Source organism: Chlorocebus sabaeus, chromosome 21 (genome assembly GCF_047675955.1).
Source record: "Chlorocebus sabaeus isolate Y175 chromosome 21, mChlSab1.0.hap1, whole genome shotgun sequence".
Taxonomy (NCBI): Eukaryota; Metazoa; Chordata; class Mammalia; order Primates; family Cercopithecidae; genus Chlorocebus; species Chlorocebus sabaeus.
Genome location: NC_132924.1, coordinates 81,563,725 through 81,586,412, shown reverse-complemented (window position 1 = coordinate 81,586,412; position 22,688 = coordinate 81,563,725). Strand labels below are relative to the sequence as shown.

General features: G+C 34.8%; 1 protein-coding gene across 5 annotated transcripts in view; it reads left to right on the top strand.

Annotated features, from left to right (window-relative positions):
* PNPLA8 (patatin like domain 8, phospholipase A2) overlaps positions 1 to 22,688 on the top strand; it is a 51,809-nt gene that overhangs the window by 25,016 nt on the left and 4,105 nt on the right. For all 5 annotated transcript variants that reach the window (XM_007982591.3, XM_038004471.2, XM_038004469.2 and 2 more), the window contains 5 exons: positions 661 to 755; positions 1,480 to 1,651; positions 6,766 to 6,823; positions 9,897 to 10,091; positions 19,058 to 19,253. In XM_007982591.3, coding sequence (XP_007980782.3) covers positions 661 to 755; positions 1,480 to 1,651; positions 6,766 to 6,823; positions 9,897 to 10,091; positions 19,058 to 19,253 — 716 coding nt within the window. The remainder of the gene's footprint in view (positions 1 to 660; positions 756 to 1,479; positions 1,652 to 6,765; positions 6,824 to 9,896; positions 10,092 to 19,057; positions 19,254 to 22,688) is intronic.

The window sequence follows — 22,688 nt, the reverse complement described above, 5'->3', positions numbered from 1 at the left end:
ATGTAAGTTAAAAATGTATAGAGTCATAGGTGACCAACTATATTAGTAAGAGAAGAAACCAAGGTATGGCTTCCAAAACCAGTGAGTGAGTTTTTAAGTGTTTTCCAGAGTTGTTTTTTTTTTTTCAGTTTTATATTGGCATATCTTTGTATTCTTCTTTAGTTGTTTGTTGGTTTTTGGCATTCTTAAGAAGTGTATTTGGGCAGATTTCTTCTTCTTTTTACTTTTTTTTTCTGTAGAAATGGGGTCTCACTGTATTGTTCAGCTGGTCTTGAACTCCTGGCCTCAAGTGATCCTCTTACCTCAGCCTCCCAAAGCTCTGGGATTACAGGAAAGAGCCGCTGCCTGACCGGATTTATTCTTATTTAAAAAGATACTGTTTTGCAGAAGGATGGGTTCAGTGAAAAAACAAGAGAGAGACACTAGTATAAATTTTAAAATGTGCTGCCATAGTGTAGGTTTTGTATCATTTAGATATTAGATTTTCAAAAGTAATCCTAAAAATTTGGACAGGCAATTTTTACTGATTCTGATTTATATTTTTAATTTTCATGTTAGCATATAAACTACAAAAGCAATTCTTAGATTGTTTTATTCAACGGCTTAAATTATTTTTTCTTTAAACAGGAATTGTCATTTTGCCTTTAATCTTTTCTATAGGGGCGTGGTTGCTCTCCAGACCCTACGAAAATTAGTTGAACTTACTCAGAAGCCAGTTCATCAGCTCTTTGATTACATTTGTGGTGTAAGCACAGGTAATTATTATATGGAAGTGGTGCATTCTGGCAGTACATTAAGGAAGAGAACATTAAGTACTTATGTTTAAGATCATAGTCCTTTGCCTCCTCTAGCCCTCTCTCCATACCCCAAAAATTTCTCCTCCCGTTTCTCTTTTGTTCATGGTTATGCCATTTAGGCACACTAGGTGGCAGTGTGTCCTACCAATTATAGCTAGATATGGAATCAGCTGTTTAAAAGGACATCCAAGAGTACCTAATATCTTTAATTACATTGGTTCCTAGGACTAACTTGAAGGAGAATTGCTTAGTGACTTGGTGAGTTGTCAAATATACCATATTTTATGACTAAAACTAAGTAATTTATTGATGTTAGAAAGAACGTGAGTTATCTACCATATCTTATATATAATTTAATGTAAAACAACACATTTGTAAATATTTTTAAATTATTATTTTCATTATTTAATCCTTTTTGAGCATTTATTTAATCCTTTTTGGGACCTAGTAAATCCCTTTACATTTGTTAACCCAGTACAAGAGACATGAATTTTGGTTTTTCTTATTACTCCCATTTTACACCTGAAAAAAATGGGGCTCTGAGAAGGAAAGTCATTTGTCCCAGGTGACATAGCTAGAAAGTATCAACTCTAAATTTAAGCCAAAACTATGATTCAGGAGATCTTATCAGCATAAGGGCTATAACTTAACACTGATAAAAACTAAGAATTCTTTTTTCCAGGTGCCATATTAGCTTTCATGTTGGGGTTGTTTCATATGCCCTTGGATGAATGTGAGGAACTTTATCGAAAATTAGGATCAGATGTATTTTCACAAAATGTCATTGTTGGAACAGTCAAAATGAGTTGGAGCCATGCATTTTATGACAGTCAAGCATGGGAAAACATTCTTAGGTAAGTTACAATTACTCTTTTTAAATGTTCTGATTATATAGGTAGTATGTGCATATTATAATTTCAAAAATAAGAATATTAAATTATATTCTTGCATAATTTGAAAAATATCAAGAATATTAAATTATTCTACTAATTACAGATAACCATTGTTAGTATTTTGGTGAATTATAGTTTAATAATTGTTTTGGGGGGTTCATGTGTGTGAGATTTGCATGTAAAAGTTACAATTGCCTTTTTAAAAAATATGAGATATTTGCATCCTGTTGTTTTTACTTAACATATTAAATGTGTCTCAAGTCATTCTAAAATATTCAATTATTTTTATTTTTATTTATTTTTTGACACACGCTGTCACTCCCGTTGCCCAGGGTAGAGTACAGTGGTACTGTCTTGGCTCACTGCAGCCTCAACTTCCCTGGCTCAAGTGATCCTCCCACCTCAGCCTCCCAAGTAGCTGGGACCACATGTGTGCACCACCATGCCCAGCTAATTTTTGCTATTTTTAGTAGAAACAAGATTTCACCATGTTGCTCAGGCTCCTAACCTCAAGTGATCCGCCTGCCTCCCAAAGTGTATATAAGCATACAATATAAGCATAAAATGATCCACAATCCTATTATTCAGAGCTGTAGACTTTAATATATTTCCTTCTAGTTTTTTATTAGACCATAAACATTTTATATAGCTGAGATTAGATTGTAGTTGTAAATTTGTATCCTTTTCCTTTTTCCAAACATCCTTAAAATCTCCTGACATATTTTTAAAGACTATACTATACTGCAGAGTGGGATGTTACATTTTCTTAATCATTTCCATTTAGGATTTTTATGGACATTTAGGACATTTATGTTCCTAATTTTTTGGGATTATGAACGATGCTGTCATAGAAAACTTTAAATTTCTTCTCACATTTCAGAATATATCAGTAGGTCACTATATAAGAAGCATATTTATTGGGTCTAATGTTGATGTCTTCTTAAAATAATTATTACATAGGAAATAGAAAATATATCGAGAAAACAATAAAAATAATTTATAATCCCACTAAGAACAAAAGCACTATTAACATGGTGATGTATTTTTTCCTGTAATTTCTTACAAGTGTATATGTGTGTAGTTGTGAGTGTGGGTGTATCCATCCTCTTTACAAAATTCAGATAATGCACATGTAGTCTTGAGTCCTGCGTTTTCACTTAGCATTTTATCACAGATGATTTCCTATGTCAGTTAATATGTTTTGAAACATATATTAATGGTTCTTCACCATTTTATGGATGTACTATTTTTTATTTAACAAATCCTCTTTTAGAAAACGATAAGGTAATTTTCTAGAAGTAAAATTGTGGGTCAGAGGATATGCCTGTTTTAACAATCTTGATACATACATAGCTGAATTTGTTCTTCAATACAGTGGTTTTAGCTTACTCATCCAGCAACATCAACATGTATTTCTGTTTCATGAAATACTCGTGAACACCAGACACTTAATGTTTAAAATGACATCAGTTTGAGAGATTTTGAAACTCATGTTTCAATTTGTATCACTTTCATTATTGATGAGTTTGAACTTAGTTTTGGTTTTTGATGGCTTTTTATTATTTTTTTGTGAATTTTGAGGGCATAATTTTTGCCTGTTTTCTCATGGGATATTCCTCAATGTGTTGTAAATATATTAACCATATATTGAAAAAGTGCTTTCTAATTAATAATTTTTTAATGTAAAGGATTGAAACATCTTCATTTAGCCAAATCTTTTCCTTTAAAGATTTTTAACTTTTATGTTTGTAAGTCTTTCCTATAATCCTACTATTGGGTATATACCCAAAGGAAAATAATTCATTCCGTCAAAAAGACACATGCACTCATGTGTTCATCATAGCACTGTTCACAATGGCAGATACAAGGAATCAACCTAGGTGCCCATCAACATTGGATTGGATAAAGAAAATGTGGCACATATACATTGTGGAATACTATGCAGGTATAAAAAAAATGAAATCATGTCCTTTGCAGCAACATGGTTGGCACCGGAGGCCATTATAATAAGCAACTTAACACAAAAACATAAAGCCAAATACCACATGTTCTTTCTTACAAGTGAGAGCTAAACGTTGAATATACATGAACATAAAGATGGGAATAGTTGACACTGGGGACCATTAGACGGGAGGGAGAGGGGGAGTGTGAGCTGAAGAACCACTTGTTGGATATTGTGCTTACTGCCTAGGTGATAGGATCGTTGGGACCCCAAGCCTTAGTGACACACAGTTTACCCATTAACAAACCTGCATGCATACTCTTTATACTAAAAGTTTAAATTTAAAAAAAAAAAGCCTTTTCTACCCTGAAGGTAGATAAATATTTGTATTATTTCCTAGTTCTAAAGTTTTCAGTTTATATGTAATTCTGAAGTTACCTAAAACTTATTGTGATATATGTTGTAAGGTAATCAAGCTTTATTTTTTTAATCAAATGTTAATCCAAAGTCCCAGCTCCCTTTACCAAGTGTCTTTTTTTTTTTTAACTGATTTGAAACATCATCTTTATCATATTTGAAATTCTTATCTATATTAGAATCTATGTTCAAGTTTTTGGTTTCTCTATGGATTTATTTTTGTACAAATTCTGCAAATTTAGTTGTTGAACCTTTGCATAATATTTTTATAATGATATAGCATAGCAAATCTTTTCTCCTTATTCTTCTTTTACACAATTTTCATTTAATCTTCAAAGTTAATCTTAGGCTACTTTTATCACGTAAAAAAATATTCCACTGGTATTTGGATGGAAATTATATGAAACGTATCACTTATTTTGTGGAACATTGACATCTTTCTAATCGTGAAATCTTCCCATCCATTATCATTGTATGTTACTTATTTTCACATCTTTTGTGTCTATTAGAAAATATGGTTCACCATCCTGGCTAACAGGGTGAAACCCCATCTCTACTAAAAATACAAAAAAAAAAAAATTAGCCGGGCATGGGGGCGGGCACCTGTAGTCCCAGCTACTCGGGAGGCTGACGCAGGAGAATGGCATGAACCCAGGAGGTGGAGTTTGCTGTGAGCCGAGATCACAGCACTGCACTCCAGCCTGGGCAACAGAGTGAGACTCCGTCTCAAAAAAAGAAAAAAATATATATATACATATATGTACACATATATATATATAAAATATCTATTCCCAGATTCATTTGATCAATACTTTTTATTAAGATTATTTAATGAAAATTTAAAAATTTATTCTAAAACCAGTTTCTCTACTATGAAATTTTTTTCCTTTTGTTACTTATGAGAGTATCTTTGCATATTTGTGTATTGCTGTCTCATTTTTACTCTTCTAGAAACTTCTTTATTTTTAATCATAACACTGATAAATTTTATCAGTGTGGTTAGTTGTTTTTCTTTCTCTGCTTTTTCAAATTCAGCCTTTGCTGCAGAATAAGCCACTCCAAAACTTAGTGGCTTAAAGCAATGATTATTTAGTCTCATGACTCTGTGGTTTGACTGGGTGTTTCTTCTGTTCTTGACTGAGCTCACTTGGTGACTCAGCTAATGGGCCTGGGAAGTCTCTCTCTCCACCTGGTCATTCTTACCCAAGCTTTGTCTCATCGTTGTGGTTTCAGAGTTCCCAGAGGGCAAACCCCAGTGGATAAGCACTTATCAAGCCTCAGTTTAATGGCATGTTTGCTGAGGTCACATGGACTGAAAGCCATGCCAACCAAGAGTCTGTAGGAAGAGACTATATACAACGACATGGATACCAGGACTATGATTCACTGGGTGCCATTGTTGTTAATATTCTTCTCTACCTACCTTCTGGCCTTTTTTGTCATAGCATTTTTTTCCCCTCATTGTTTATTGAGAGGACTTTTTTTTTTCCTGTGATAATTTTGTGTTATTTTAAGGGAACTATTTTATGGCATCAGTAGAATCTAGGCATGTTGATTTTTTTTTTCATATTTTGGCATCTCAGACATAAACAATTACCATTACTTTCTTTACAAATTTATATTCATAAGTTAATTCACTGAAACCTTTTTAGCTTTTGATAAAATCAAGATTTAAACAAAAATAAAAATAAATAAATATGAACTTTGCCAAAAAGTGTGAAAGCAGCATGCTCCTAGGATTTCTCATGTAATTTTACAGTAAGAATTCTATGAAAAGACAAAGAACCTTAAAAAGATAAAATGCATGGATCTTCATGTGGTAGAAATGTATAGATAAGGTTGGGGAAGACAAAAGATCTTGTCGATTTTAGAAAGTACTTTACATTGATATTTATTAAAGCTTATAAAGGGTAGATCACTAAGCAGCTTGTAAATATTCTTTTTATGAAATTCACTAATATTCTAGTTGAGAAACATGAGTATTGTTTGAAAAACACATTAGAAAATGGTTTTACTCCTGAGGAAGGTTGGTGAAACCATACATAGCCTTTGTATTCAATATAGGGAAAATACAGAATTTTTAAGTCTGGAAAAGTCTGCATTGAAATAAAATTCTCTTACTATGGAATTGCAAAAATTGCTGCCCAAGGACAATTTCTGTAATGTCATAGTAATTCAAATGCCAACTCTGATGATTTTCAAAGCAGTTTTCTTGATGACATTGGCTCTTACCAACTAAAACAAGCTTCAAGTCTCATTGTCCTCACCTCGTTACTCTAACTAGCCCATGCATACTTCTGCAGTCTTATCTCAACACAGCTCCTTTATCCTGTTGGCAGGACCCTGAAAACAACAGATTTCTTTTGCCTTTGTGCCTTTAATCTGTATACGTCCTAGCTTTAAATATGTTGCCTTGAAGTCTTTCAGTGTCTTCCTCAAGCTAATTTCCTGCATCTTTTCCAGTTACTGTCCCTCTATTGGTTGCTCCACTTCAGAACTATAGATACTTGCAGTTTGAATCAGAGTTGATAAATAACTGCATATTGTTTCATGTGCATTAATGGGATTATAAGCCTCCTAGAGGAGAGTCTTACATTTTTTCTCTCATAGCACTTTGACAAAGCCATGGACAAACAATAATTGCATACTGTATGTTTCCTGCTTGTTAGGAGATAAAGTCATTTTGATGTAACTTATTTTTTCTCTTTTAATAAAGGGATAGAATGGGATCTGCACTGATGATTGAAACAGCAAGAAACCCCACATGTCCCAAGGTAAGCTTAGAGTCTCCTAAATATAACACCTAGTTCCATCTGAAGGTCTGGTGAAAGCACTTGTCCTGAGGGCCCTTTTATTTTATTGTTTTTTTTTTTTTTTTTTTTTGAGACGGAATTTAACTCTTATTGCCTGGCTGGAGTGCAATAGCGCAATCTTGGCTCACCGCAACCTCCGTCTCCCAGGTTCAAGTGATTCTTCTGCCTCAGCCTCCCGAGTAGCTGGGATTACCGGCATGCGCCACCACACCTGGCTAATTTTTTTGTATTTTTAGTAGAGATGGGGTTTCTCCACGTTGGTCAGGCTGGTCTCAAACTCCCAACCTCAGGTGATCTGCCCACCTCGGCCTCCCGAAGTGCTGGGATTACAGGCATGAGCCACTGTGCCCGGCCCTGAGGGCCCTTTTATTAAGGTATTATAGATTAATTAATTCTTTATATATTGAGTCATTCTATGAAGAGAGAGGATATGATCCTTATACCTTTTCTAAATCCAGTAAGACTATAACAGAAATGGAAGAACATGAAAGTCAGACTGAAAATAAGGAAGAATTATTTCATCATAATTTAAAAAATCAAATTTAGTGATTTAAGGAACATTATGACATTTCTTACCCTAGATTTTTAAAGAGAAATTTTATATGCCTCTTAGATACATATAATACAATCATGCATCACTTAATGGGAATACATTCTCAGAAGTGTGTCATTAGGTGATTTTGTCATTGTGCAAGTATTATAGAGTGTACCTAGACATGCTTAGATGGTATAGCCCGTTACACATGTAGACTGCATGGTGTAGCCTATAGCTCCTAGGCTCTAAACCTGTACAGCAGGTGACTGTACTGAATACTGTAGGCAATTGTGGCACAATGGTAAGAATACTTACGTATCTACAGATATACAAATATCTAAATAAAAAAATCTATAGAAAAGATACAGTAAAAAATACAGCATAGAAGCCCCTTTATAGTCTTATGGGACCACTGTTGTATATGCGGTCCATCATTGACCAAAACATTGATATGCAGTGCATGACTATATTAGATTATATTGTTATACCAATTGAATCCCCAGTAAAATTTTAATGTCATTTAGATGTGTCTCAGTGTGACTCTTCATTTATTTATTTGTTTGAAACCCGATGATCTGAGTATTGCTTGAGTTCTGTTTAATTTACTTGTTTAAAGAATGGAATTTATGTGCCTAGAAATTTCATGCAGCTTGTATTTATTCTCAGATAACAAACTGTAACCGTGAAAAATCAAACAAGTGCAGCTCCTTCTATTGCTCTTTATGGCATACTCATACTTTGATTCATTCTGCAAGTATTAATTATGCACCCACTGCTAGGCACTTTGGATTCATTTGTGGGCAAATGCAGACATGGGGTTTATAGCTCTGTAGGGCAGCAAAGGTATTAATGAAATAATCACAAAGATGACATGTCGTAGTTTCCCTGAAATACATAAGTGCTATGGAGCATAAAAGCAGTTCTCTGAAAGCATATTTTTAAAGGGACGTGAGGGACAGCTACTTTAAGGAAGTGAGATTTGAGATGTCAGTGTGAAGGCCATTGAGTAGGAGCATTCCTGGCAAAGGGAATGGCCTGTGCAGGAAGAGTCATAGAGAATTCCACTAAATGATAGAGTTCTTGAAGACTGGTGCCTCAGAATCCGAGGGCCTCATGTGAGATGAGGCTGGAGCAGTAGGCCAATTAGATCAGACGCAGGACCTCAGAGGCGGTGATGAAGAGATAACTTAGCTCTTTTGGAGAGGACACTAGGGTGCACTCTATGCCTCTTGCTTGTTCCCCTGTATCGCCAAGGCTCCTTGTTTGTTTGCTTGGTTTAAATCGTGGAGGTTGTCAGTTTTGAATAAAATTTATGGAGAACTTTAGCCATCTTAAGAAGTAAATCATCATGATAAATGGAGAGCCACTCATATGTTTTCTTAATCCAGCCATATTTATATTCCAATTATAGAAAGACTCTGGATTTTAGTGTATGGCCAATGCCTATCCGTAGTGACCTAGAGACAGACTTGGATTACTCACAGGAATTTGGCATGTGACCTTTGTTTGTTAAATATCAAAACAATTGGCAGGACTTGGCATAGGACACTAACTTTTGCCTCATCAATACCTGTCAGCCTCTTAAGTTTGTATTACAGATCATTAACAAAACAGCACATTTCATGTAAATTTAACCAACAGTGATAAAATTTGAGACCTGAGATGGTTGACATTATAGTTTTTTAATAAACATTACCCAACTACCAGGTTTTAATAATTGTGACCTGAAAGCATTGATTGTGTAGTGTTACATTTCAGTTTTATTGAAGTCAAAATACTTTCATAGAGCACAGAAACAAAGACTAATTTGTAAGTGATATTATGAAAATAGTGTACTTATCTTGAAGCAGTTTTTTTTTTTGTTTGATTTGAGACAGAGTCCCACTCTGTCACCCAGGCTGGAGTGCAGTGATGCGATCTCAGCTCACTACAACCTCCACCTCCTGGGCAAGCGATTCTCCTGCCTCAGCCTCCCGAATAGCTGGAAGGCACCGCCATCATGTCCAGCTAATTTTGTCTTTTTAGTTGAGATGGGGTTTCACCATTTTGGGCAGGCTGCTCTTGAACTCCTTACCTAAAGTGATCCACCTTCCTCGGCCTCCCAAAGTGCTGGGATTACTGGCGTGAGCCACTGCACCCAGCCTTTAAGCAGTTTTTATTCATTACTACTGTTTTTTCAGTTATTAAGTAAAAGTCTAGAAATGTTTGCCTTTTTGAATATTTTTTAAATCAAATTGAATGGTGGTCAAATAAATCTCTTATTATTATTCTCTTATAATAAATTTCTCAGAATTGCTTCAGCCTTTATATCTATTATCCCACAAAGAAATGCCTGTTTAAAAGATCTGATTCTCTTTTTTCAACATTATAGTTGTGTTACACATATTTATTTGATAGAGTTGTAGATTGTTCATTCATATTACTAAATAGTATTTAATTTTTACAGATCCCAAATATATTACTGTTAACGATGGAATTGTTCACCTTTTTATTTACTAGGTAGCTGCTGTAAGTACCATAGTAAATAGAGGGATAACACCCAAAGCTTTTGTGTTCAGAAACTATGGTCATTTTCCTGGAAACAACTCTCATTATTTGGGAGGCTGTCAGTATAAAATGTGGCAGGCCATTAGAGCCTCATCTGCTGCTCCAGGCTACTTTGCAGAATATGCATTGGGAAATGATCTTCATCAAGTAAGTTGACTTGTATGTCATATCTTTTAAAATTTTACATGATTAAAAGAATCAGCACGTATTAAATGTCATTGATCTTCAGAAGGATCAACCTAGGAGACTTTCTTCTTTGTGTCTTCATATGTCAGAAGAGGAACAATTTAGGATATTTTTATTTGTTGTTTTTCTTAACAAGCCTCTGACATGCAAACACATTTTGGGAAAATTTTTGTGTGTTATATAGTGTGATTTGTAGCCCATTGTGATAATTTTGATGAAAAAGTTAGAGTATGTATGATTAGCTTTCCAAACATGATGAAAATTAAAACCGATATACACTCCCTGAAAATGCAGAACCCAGTCTCTTTGACAGTTTGGGTGGGCATATTTTGAAGAAAGGGATACAGTAAAATAATAATAAATGCTCATTAAGTTAGCTGTGTGCCAGACACTTATTTAGTGCTGTGCATGCATTATCTCATTTAATCCTTGCTACTTATGAGGTAGAATTATTTCCATTTTACAAACAAGGAATTCGCACCTTAGGAAAAGTTAAGTAACTGGACTAGCATCACAGCTGTTAAGTTACAGGGTTAGGATATTGTCTGTAATTATACTCTTTATTTGTAAAGTTGAATATTATTTCTGGAAATTCTTTTTATGTTATGTAAACTCATTTACACTTTTCGTCTGTCAGGTTTTTCCAACTCTTTATGGAAATCTTAATTCATAACTTACACTAAATGCTAATAAAGCTTTAGAGCTGATACTTTGAAAGCTTGTATTTTTATATATGCTTAATTTTTTATATTATGTCTCATTTAAAGGAGTAGAATGAGAGGAATCTTGATGTTTTTCTGTAGTCCCTAAAGTATGTCTACTCTCTTTATTTGGTCAGATATCTGTTGAGAAAAAAATCTTATACTGTTGACAGGGATATTCAGGTAGCATTCAAAAACTCATACGTAGATCTATATAAACAACATGTCAACAATATAAACTTCAAAACTTTCAAATGGATCATTTAAATGTAAATGTCAATATTATAACTAAAACATTTTTAACAATTTTATCTCATTTTGATACAATAGCTTATATATATTTTTACATATTATGGTCAGCTACTCCCATTTTCTTTTTAATCTTTAAGTAATATAATATTTGTAGCTAAGAGATTAAAATAGGATTGTTTTGTCTTTGGAGTCAGTTCAAACCATTTCTTACTTTGCAGAATCAGTCATTGTTGAATTATGTAAGGCACTTCCCCTTCTTGCCTTTCTTCTCTTTCTTCCACCCCCTCAGGCAGAAAGTACTGGCTGCTGAGATTCTGATAGTGATTTCAGGACTTAATGGTCAAAATAAAATTTTTATTTTAATATGTGGCTTACTATTTTTAACAGCGATTTCCCCTTATCTGTATGTACTGTGTCATAAATTGAGAAATAATTTAGACAGTGTATGTAAAATACAATAGGATTTCTAAGTTATAACTTTAATATAGTGCTACAAACTTTCAGTTATGCCAGTTAGTGAAAGTCTCAAATACTAAATAATTACATTTGGGGATCATGTGTTTTCCACATTTCAAAAGAAGTTATCTCATTTGCTCTTTATTCTTTACCTAAGAGAAAGTAGTTCTAAAGTTTAACTCAGTACTGTTGAATATATATACCAAAGTAATTCAGCGGTTCCTTTTCCATTTCAGATAGGTTAGTGATATTTCTGTTCATGCTTAGACATTTTTATATTGATGACCGTAATCCTTCAACTTATTTTGAGCCACAGATTAAAATAACTTCTTAAGGTTATTTGAATAAATAAATGTTATTTATAATTTACATAAATTTTTATGTAAAGCATATAGCCACATGGGCAAAAAATGTACTTTCATATAAATAAATAAGCTTCAGAAACATTGGCACATTTAATTAATGAAAGTATTCAAATGGAATCTGGAGCCCAAGTAACCTACTTAAGGAAATATTTTTCTTACTGTATATTCTCTTCCAAGACTTGAAGAAGAAATGGGGTACTTTTCCCTTCAAATGACAACTCAGAAGATTGATGGGAATATTTTAAGGTGTGAATGATCTTGGTTGCTTAAACAAAGAAAATATTCAAGCGAAGTCCTAATTCTTTCTAACCATTCAGAAGTTTTGCTAAATTTAAAGTATGGTACTTACTACAACCTTCTCATCCTAAATTCTTTTAATAATTATATTCAATTATTACCAGTCTTATTTTGAAAATCCCTTTTAGCTGTCACATCTGACATATGTTTTAATATAGTTACTTTGTATCCATTGTAGTAGAAGTTAATTAATATTCTATTTGAGCAATTATTGAAAGTAGTGATATAATTAAGAGTTATGAGTAGGTGAATGGGGAGATTTCATTTGCCTTTGACTATAAGAAGAAGATTATTACAAAATTTATAAGGTTCATTAGAAGTCCTAGAAAATTATAAAGTGAGAAGAATTCTTTGTGAGTAGCTCCCAATCTCTCCCCATCTGCCCAAGTAGTAGCATAATATGTACCTGGAAGTACTACTTTTTACACAAAATTATTCCATCTCTCTTTCCATCTCCACCTTCAAAATTAAATTGTTCATTCCTGTCTTTGGAGAAAGAATGTAATAAATTAGTTTACACTAGACGTTTTGATGACCAATTCTGATATACATATTATTCCTACCAGGCTTTATTTACATCATAAAAGTTTTTGTTCAGAGCTTAGGATACATAAACATAAATAAATTATGAAATTTTTGTTTAAACATTGCAGGTAACGAGTGTTTTTAGCAGAAAGAACCTCGCTGACACCTGCTAAATTATGCCTATACCAAACCACAATTAATAATTTTCATTATAAATGGACAGAAATGTAGTGAGTGCTTACTCAGTGTCAGGCACTGTGCTAGCTGGGAAGGATATAAAGATTTTTAACCATAGTTGGCATGTTGTTTGTGCTTCCTGGATCCTGCCCTCAAATAGTTCAGACAAAAGAATGTAAACCCAGTTATAGAATAAGGTGAAAATTTAACCATCAACATATGTACAGGATTAAGAAGTACTATAGAGGTGATTTATTCTGTCAGGGTCAGCTTAACAAAGAAGTTGTCATCTGACTTGATGTATAAAAATTGGGTCATTGATTAGGGATAGAAAATGGGATAAGGAAGGGAAAATGGGGAGTGATTCCTCAATGGTTACAGAGTATGGGTGATTAAAATGTTTTGGAAATAGATTGTAGTGTCAAGATACAGTGGCTTACACCTGTAATCCCAGCACTTTGGGAGGTCGAGGCTGGAGGATCGCCTGAGCTCACGAGTTTAAGACCAGCCTGCTGCAACATAGTGAGACCCTGTCTCTACCAAAAAAAGAAAAAAATATTAACAGGATGTGGTAGTCCACACCTGTAGTCCCAGCTACTCTGGAGGCTGAGGTGTGAGGATCACCTTAAGCCCAGGAGTTAAAGGTTACAGTGAATGCCACTGCTATCCAGCCAGGACAACAGAGCAAGACCCTGCCTCAAAAAGTAGATAGTGGTGATGTTCACAAAACATTATATAATTAATGCCACTTAATTGTACCCTTAAAAATCATTTAAATGACCAATTTTGTGTTATATTTAATTTACAATAAAAAGCAAATGTTAAAAGAAACTAAGAAAAAAAGTCAGAATAAGATAATAAAAAGGCATATCGACATTGTCCAACGCTTACTTTCTGGTACGTGTTCTGACTTTGGATTTGAAGTAATTAAATATACATTAAAAGCAATAAAAAGCATTTGTAAATTTTAGGCTATTACGCACATGTATAGTATACTGCAGTTCAAACACAATCTGTGTGTTCCTCTAAGAGATAAGTAAATTATTCAATCAAGTCATTTATCAAGTCGATTTTACTTTGGCAGTTAGCAGTATGCCTGGCACATGCCATCTATAAAAAAATAACTGTAAATATGAATACTTGAATGAATGGAAAGGCTACAGGAACTACCACGGACCCAACATTAGCCCAATGACGTATTGATAGAATAGGCATCTGAAAAGAGGAAGCTAACTATAAAACAGAGCTTAAGAGTTAGTGTGCCTCACCACTAGATTAGAGTGAGCCCAGAAACCTTAACTGCTGCACTGTTTTGATAAAAAGTGAGTAAAGTTTAAGGAACAGAAATTTACTTTGAAAAATGGTTAGCGAAACTACAGGAAACCTGCCAGTTTTTTGATTTGGGATTGATTATGCAGTTATCGTTTCTTGCTAAAATTTGTTTGCCTCTTCATCTTTTCCCTTTTTTGTCTTTTCTGATCATCCTTATATAGGCTTTTATATAATGAAAATGTGTTTCATCTAAAATACCTACTTGATTAGAAGTTACACAGGGTATAACAAGTATAGAATTTAAGATTTAAATGGTTTAGTAAAAAAATAACGTTTTCTGCCAAATTAGAATTTAAATGTTACCTCTATCACGGGATAGGTATCATTCTAATAATCTGTTCATTGAAAAGAAAGGAAAAAGTTGAAAGGATTAAATTCAAATTTGTACATGAGAAAGCCTTTAGGAAATAGCTTAATTATTACCACCTGCATTGAAGGAATCTAGATTTTTACAAAGTTCAGCAATACAAATATAAATACCTATCCAATTTATTACTTTCAACAAATGTATAAAGACAGCTAAATTTAAAACTAGTTCTTTTCAACTGGTGAATGGATAAACTATGGTATATTCAAATAATGAAATATTACTCAGCAATAAAAAGGAATGAATTACTGACATTCACAGAGACATAGATGAATCTCACAAGCATTCTGCTAAGTGAAAGAAACCAGACCCAAAAAACTTATGCTATATGATTCCATTCGTTTTGATAACAAAGTTCAATGTGTGACCTTGAAGAGTAGTTGGATGAATAGGTTTTTGAAGTAAATGTGGCAACAAACCACCCATGCTAAAATGGAGAATAGAGCAAGCAATAAAAAGATGTGGCAAACTGCTTTTCTGAACGTCAGCAGAGCCCTGTGTATCCCAGTTATCTCAAGGGTATCACAAAGCTACACATTGGTGATAAATGGTGATAAATGACATTTGCCATAATAAAGGTCCATTAGCCTCAGGCTGGTTATTCTATAACTAAAGAGCCAGTTAACTTTCTCTGGAAAGTGTTGTTAGTATTTAGGAACATTTCTATATATTGATAGCTGCCTCCTAATGTGATCTTATTGATCCAACCAGAGTATTATTTGAGATACAGGTTTTTGAGAAAGTTGTTTTGTAATGCCATAAATGAAGACGTACCGTAATCTATGGTTTGCAAAATACTGCCACTCCCCCTAAAATAACTGAGCATAAATTTGTGAAAAGATGAGGAGTGTTCTTCACATTCCATGAGAAATTTTAGTAACAATAGTATACTTCATTAGTAGGGCAAAATCCTACATGATGTTTTTAATGGGACCTTCAAGCCGGAGCACTAATGGTGGGGTAGGTGATTTTCCACAAAGAAAACTACTTGGGAGAATTGATTATATTCCTATATACAAGCAGAGAATAATTGGAAATCAAAATTGTAACAAAAGCAGTATAGTTTACAGTACATCCAAAAAATTAAGTACTTAGGTATAAATCTAACAAAACATAGAGAATCTGTATGTTGAAAACAGAAGATGAAAGAAATAAAAGAAGACCTAAAGAAATGGAAAGGCATACCATGATTGAAAGATGCTACATGGTAAAGATGTGAGTTATTCCTGAAGTGATCTATAAATATAATGCAATGCCAATCAAAACTCTAGTAGGACTTTTCAAAAATTATACAGTCAGATTCTAAAATTTGTATGGAAGGGCAGAGGAATGAGAATAGTTTAAACAATTTTATTATTTATTTATTTATTTAGAGACAGAGTCTCGCTCTGGCGCCCAGGCACAATCTCAGCTCACTGCAACCTCCACCTCCCAGGTTCAATTGATTCTCTTGCCTCAGCCTCCGGAGTAGCTGGGACTACAGATGCGCACCACCACCCCCAGCTGATTGTTTGTAGTTTTAGTAGAGACAAGGTTTCACTATGTTGTCCAGGCTGGTCTTAAACTCCTGGGCTCAGGCAATCCGCCTGCCTCGGCTCCCCAAAGTACTAGGATTACAGGCATGAGCCACTGCACCTGGCCTAAACAATTTTAAAAGAATAAAAAGTTTCAAGGAATCACACTACTCAATTTAAAAACTTACTCTAGAGGTACAGTAGTCATGGCTACTGTACCAGTGTGTTATTTGGATGAAGATAGATATATAGATAAATGGAATTAAAGAGAGAGTTCGGAAATAGATCATACATATATGGCCATTTGATCTTTGACAAAGATACAAAAGCAATTCAATGGAGAAAAGATAGTCTTTTCAGCAAAAATTGTGTTGAAACAATTGGTCATCTTTCTCTCTCCCTCTCTTTTCCCCTAAACCCCCACCACACACACAAACACACCCCAGAAACCGTGACCTAAACCTCACACATTATACAAAGATAATTCATAATGGATCGCAGTTCTAAATGTAAAACAAAACTATGAAACTTTTAGAAGAAAAACTTGGTGACCTGGGTTAGGTGAAGACTTCTTACAATTATCCTGAAATCATCATACATGAAATTAAAAAATTGATAAATTGGACTTCATCAAAATTAAAAATTTAGTTCTGCAAATATACTGCCAAGAAGATAAGGAGACAAGCGACATACAGGAAGAAAATATTTTCAAATCCACATGTCCAACAAAGGAGTTATATCTAGAATATATAAGAAACTCTCAGAATTTAACAATATGAGCTAAAGACTTGAACAGACCCTTCAACGCAGGACAAAGGGATGGCAGATGAGGGTGTGAAAAGACATCCAGCATCATTAGGCATTGAGGAATTGCAAATTCAAACAATGTTGAAATGCCACCACATATCTGTTAAAGTGGTTAAAATAATATGGACAATACCAAGTATTACTGTAATAAGATAGCAGAGCAACTGGAACTTTTAGACATTGATGGTAGGAACGCAAAATGGACAACCACTTTGAAAATGTTTTGGCAGTTTCTTATAAAGTTAAACGTATGCTTACCATATGATCCAACAGTCTCACTCGTGAGTATTCACTCTAGAGAAATGAAAATTTACATCCATGCAAAATCCTGTACTCACGTGTTTATAGCAGCTTCTTTATTCGTGACAGTCAAATGCTGGAAACAACCCAGAGGTCCTACAATGGATGAATGAATGAACTGTGTGGTACCTCCATACAATCAGCAGTAAAAAGGAGTAAACTATTGATACATGCAACTACTTGGATTAGTCTCAATGACATGCTCAGAAAGAGAAGGCAGCTTAAGGCAGTCCCATATTGTATTATTCCATTTCTATGACATCCTTAAAAAATCAAAGCTGTAGTGGTAGAAAACAGATCAGTGGTTGTCAAGGGTTATGGGTGGGAGGAGGGGTGCCTACAAAGAGATAACATGAGAGAGTTTTTGGGGATGATGGAACTATTCTGTATCTTGGTTGTGGTAATATTTACACAAATCTATATGCATTAAAGTTCATAGAGCTGCATACCAAAAAAGTTAATTTTACTGTATAATCTGAAAAATTAAAATATTTTACAGTGAAATTAGCTGCTTTATAAGGTTGTAAGCACCATATTACTGAAAATGTTTAAGAATTCTGTCAAAAACTGTTTAAGGCTATATATGGGAGACTGAACTAGGGTAATTGCAAGGTCTGTTAGAATTCTCAGCAGTGATAGTGCTGATTCCAAGGAGATGCCAAGCACCAGTGACCTCAAAAATCATTCGAGTTTATTCAGGTTGTTTACCACTGAAAAAATACCTTTCCCTGTACTCGGCAGACAGTTAACTGGCATGGATGGGAGCTGAACAGGAGAAGGAGGCTGAGCAGTCACTTAAACCATTTTAAATCAGATATGTTTTTCTTGATTTAATTTGGTTTAGTTTGGTTTGTTTTTGAGACAAGGTCTTGATTTGTCACCCAGGCTAGAGTGCAGTGGTATGATCTCAGCTCACTGCAGCCTCGACCTCCTGGGCTCTTCTCCTACCTCAGCCTCCTGAATAGCTGGGACTACAGGCTTGTACACCATGACTGGCTAATTTTATTTTTTTGTAGAGACCAGGTCTCCCTATGTTGCTGAGGCTGGTCTTCAACTCCTGGACTCAAGTCATTCTCCTGCCTTGGCCTCCCAAAGTGCTGAGATTACAGGCATGAACCACCATGCTCAGCGTATTTTTCTAGATTTTAAATACAATATAATGTTGATGATGTAATATATTTTCATATGGTTCTACAGTACATTTTATTATAGTTTGACCATAATTTTATCTACTTTTATGCTAGTACATTTTATAGGGCTCTATCAGCATATTTTATTAATACCTTTGTTTCCTTTTGAATTCTTCAAAATAATATTATTGATAAATACTTAGAAATATAAAGTTTTGTCTATGTTGTTTACATTATATCTGCATTATAATGAATGTGATCCATTGAAATTGTATTGTTAATAGAATTTCAACTAACTTAGAATTATTTGGTTATATTTGACTTGTGAGAGAAGAACTAATTTTAATTGTTTGGTAGAACCACAGTTCTTTCTGTTAGGCTTTAAGTAGAACCTGTATTAACCACTAAATAAGACAATGTGTCTTTGAAAAGTAATTCAGTTCATTTCAATATTTTTTAGCAAAATATGCAAAGCAACTAAGAAGTTCAAAGAACTTTCATAAAAGGAAAGGAAAACTTAATAAGAAGTTTCTTTATGAGGCCAATGAGTCTTCACATGAATTTTCTTGCAGCTGTAGTCTATAAAAGAAATGTACTTTTAAGGAACCTCTTAGTTTTAAATAATTTATTTAGCTTATTACATAGTTCAGCTTTCCCTGTGAGTCAGTTTTAAGAGTTTCTTTTTTTTAACTTGTATTTTGCAGGATGGAGGTTTGCTTCTGAATAACCCTTCGGCTTTAGCTATGCATGAGTGTAAATGTCTTTGGCCAGATGTCCCGTTAGAGTGCATAGTATCCCTGGGCACCGGACGTTATGAGAGTGATGTGAGAAACACGGTAACACACACAAGCCTGAAAACCAAACTTTCTAATGTTATCAACAGTGCTACAGATACAGAAGGTTAGTCTTGTTTGCTGTTTAAAATACTTCAACTTCTAGCATTCTAGCAGTTTTTTGGTGGCATATGTTGGTCCTAACTGCAAAGGCATATGATATGTCTGTATTGTGGGTTTAGGAAGGATATGGGAGCAAACATTTTGTTGTTTTCCTTTCTCGCTTGTTTCTTGTTAGGTGACTAGAACAGAGACTGTTTTCCATTTGAAAGCTAGTGCTCCCTTTGCCCACTTACTGTTGGAGATGTGCCTGAAGCTGGATAGCACAACATTTTGTTGGAGACTCCGAAGCCAGTTAAGAAAGGGAAAAGCAACAAAAGGAGTCAGATTGGTTCAAACATATACATGATAGCAAAGATTTAGAGTAAAGGGCATTCGCTTATTTAATACTGTGAAGACAAACTGGAATGAGAATGTGCTCTTCTTTTACTCTTGCTGCCCCTATAGTTTAGTCTTAATACAGAGGCCAAAGTCATCCTTTTAAAATGCAAATTAGGCTGGGCACAATGGCTCACACCAGTAATCCCAGCACTTTGGGAGGCCGAGGCGGTTGGATCACTTGAGGTCAGGAGTTCGAGACCAGCCTGATCAATGTGGTAAAACCCCATCTCTACTAAAAATACAAAAAATTAGCCAGGCATGGTGGTGTGCACCTGTAATCTCAGCTCCTTGGGAGGCTGAGGCAGGAGAATCACTTGAGCCTTGGAGGCAGAGGTTGCAGTGAGCCAAGATCGCGCCACTGTACTCCAGCCTGGGCTACAAAGCAAGACTCCATCTCAAAAAAAAAAAAAAAAAAAAAAACGTCTGTCTCCTTCTTAAAACCCTCTTTCAAGTACCTTCTCTAAAGTGTGTCCAACTACCCTTTAATTCTTGCTGGTCACCAAACTTGCTAAGCACTCTCCTACCTCAGGACCTCTGTAGTTGCTGTACTCTCTGTCTATAAGGCTATTTCCCCAGATAGGCACTTGACCCTTATTTCATTCAGGTCTCTATTGAAATGTCAGAGGGACCTCAGAGAAACCTTTCCTGACTGCTTTTCATCTTATCATCTCGCTTTAATTTCTTAGCCTGCTTCTTTTTCTCTTACAGCATTTATCTTATTATAATTATATATGATATATTTGATTGTTTACTTATCATCCTTCTGTCCCACAAGAATGCAAGGCAAGAATGTATCCAGTTTACTTTGACTTATCCAGTTTGCTATTGACTCCAGTGCCTGGCATATAGTAGGCATTCAGTGAGCGTATGTTGAATTTCTGGTTTTGGCTTTGAGGTGTTTGTGTGTGTGTGTGTTTTTCTTAGAAACAGGATCTCACTTTGTTGCCCAGGCTGGAATGCAGTGACAATCATAGCTCACTGCAGCCTCAAACCCCTGGGCTCAAACAGTCCTCCCGCCTTAGCCTCCTGAGTAGCTGGGACTACAGGTGCTTACCACTGCACCCAGCTAATTTTTTAGACCTTTTTTTGTAGAGATGGGGTCTCCCTCTGTTGCCCAGGCTGGTCTTGAGCTCCTGGCTTTAAGTCATCCTCCTGCCTTGGCCTTCCAAAGTGCTAGGATTACTAGCATGGGCCACCGGGCCTTGCCTTGAGGTTTAGCTTTCCTCATTTTACTATTTTGTTTTTAGTTATTGGGTGAAACGTTTTATTAAATTAAAAAAAAATATTGACACTTAACAGCTCCTTGTATTTGAACCTCATTCTTTTCATATCAGCATATTATTGGCCAAGTCATTAACATAAGTGAAAATCTTAAACTCCCCACTGAGGACTTTTATTCATTGAATGAAAACCCAAAAAAAGCTCATATGCTAGATTTTTCACTATCTGAAATTTTGTTGCCAGATCAGTGAAATACTCTTTTTTTCCCAGCTTTATTGAGGTCAGACTGACATAAAAATTGTATATATTTAAGTTGTACAACACATTGTTTTATTATAAGTATACCTTGTATAATGATTCCCATAATCCAGCTAATAACCTTATCTGTCACCTGACATAGTTACTATTTTGTGTGTGCCTGGTAAGAACACTTAAGATTTACTCCCCTAGCAAATTTCAAGTAAACAATACGTAATACATTGTTATTAGCTATAGTTACCATGTTGTACGTCAGATCTCTAATAGGTAGTCATAGCTGAAAATTTGTACCCTTTGACCAACATCTCCCCATTTCTCCCACTCTCCAGTGTCTGGCAACCACCATTCTCCTCTCTTTTTTTTATTTCAACTATTTTAGATTCCACATAAAAGTGTTACCATGCACTACTCGTTTTCCTGTGTCTGGGTTAGTCCCCTTAGCAGAATATCTTCCAGGTTCATCCATGGTGTCACAAGTGGCAGGATTTCCTTCTTTTTTATGGCAGAACAGGATTCTTGTGTGTGTATATACTGTCGTTTCTTTATCCATTCATCCGTGGACACAGATTGTTTTCATATCTTGGCTATTATGAATAATGCAGTGAACATGGGTGTGCAGCTATCCCTTCAAGATAACGATTTCATTTCTTTCAGCTATATACCTGGAGTGGGATTGCTGGATCATATGGTAGTTCTCTTTTTAATTTTTTGAGGAACCTCCATACTGTTTTCCATAGTGGTTGTAGCAATTTACATTCCCATAAACAGTTTACAAGGGTTTCCTTTTCCCCACATCCTTGCCAACACCTATTATCTCTTGTCTTTTTGATAACAGCCAACCTAACAGGTGTAAGGTGCGATCTCATTGTGGTTTTTGATTCATATTTCCCTGATGGCTCAATAAAATATCCTTACCATAAGCCATTTGCTGAGACAAGTGACTTTAGTCGGGCAGTCTCATAAGAATTAAGTCTGTACTTTTTGCAAACCATGTAATGGACTTATTTAGAATTTTCAAGAAACATGAAATGTTGCCTCAGTGTACCTGCACTCTAGTTAGAGACAAATGAGTAAAAATTTAATAAACTCAGTTAACTTTGAAAAAGATATAACAAGAATTATATTGAAACATGTACTTACTAAATTGCTCTTGGCCTACAAAAACAACAATTTCATAGGGTTTAATATGTGGTGAATTGCTAAATAAATGGTAAATGATTGTAAGTGATTAAGACTATGAATTAAGAAGAGGAATGAGAAAACTTGACTGGTGTAGACAGCTTATAAGATGTAAAGTAGACTTGATGTGGGTCTTAAAGGATATATAGGATTTGGACATTTTAAAAGAGAGTGAAGACTTCCTCTTCTGGACATCATAAAATATTAGGGACCAGATATTTCCTCTTACCTTAAACAACTAGAAAAGTAGACAGAACAATGGTTTTCAGACATTAGATAACAGGTAACATAAGACAATGATCTCTGAAAGGAGAATGAATGAGGTCATCACTGTTACTGTCCAGTTTGCTGCCTGAAAAGAGTTTCTATACTATAGCATAGGGAGGGGGCACCAGAAAAGTAG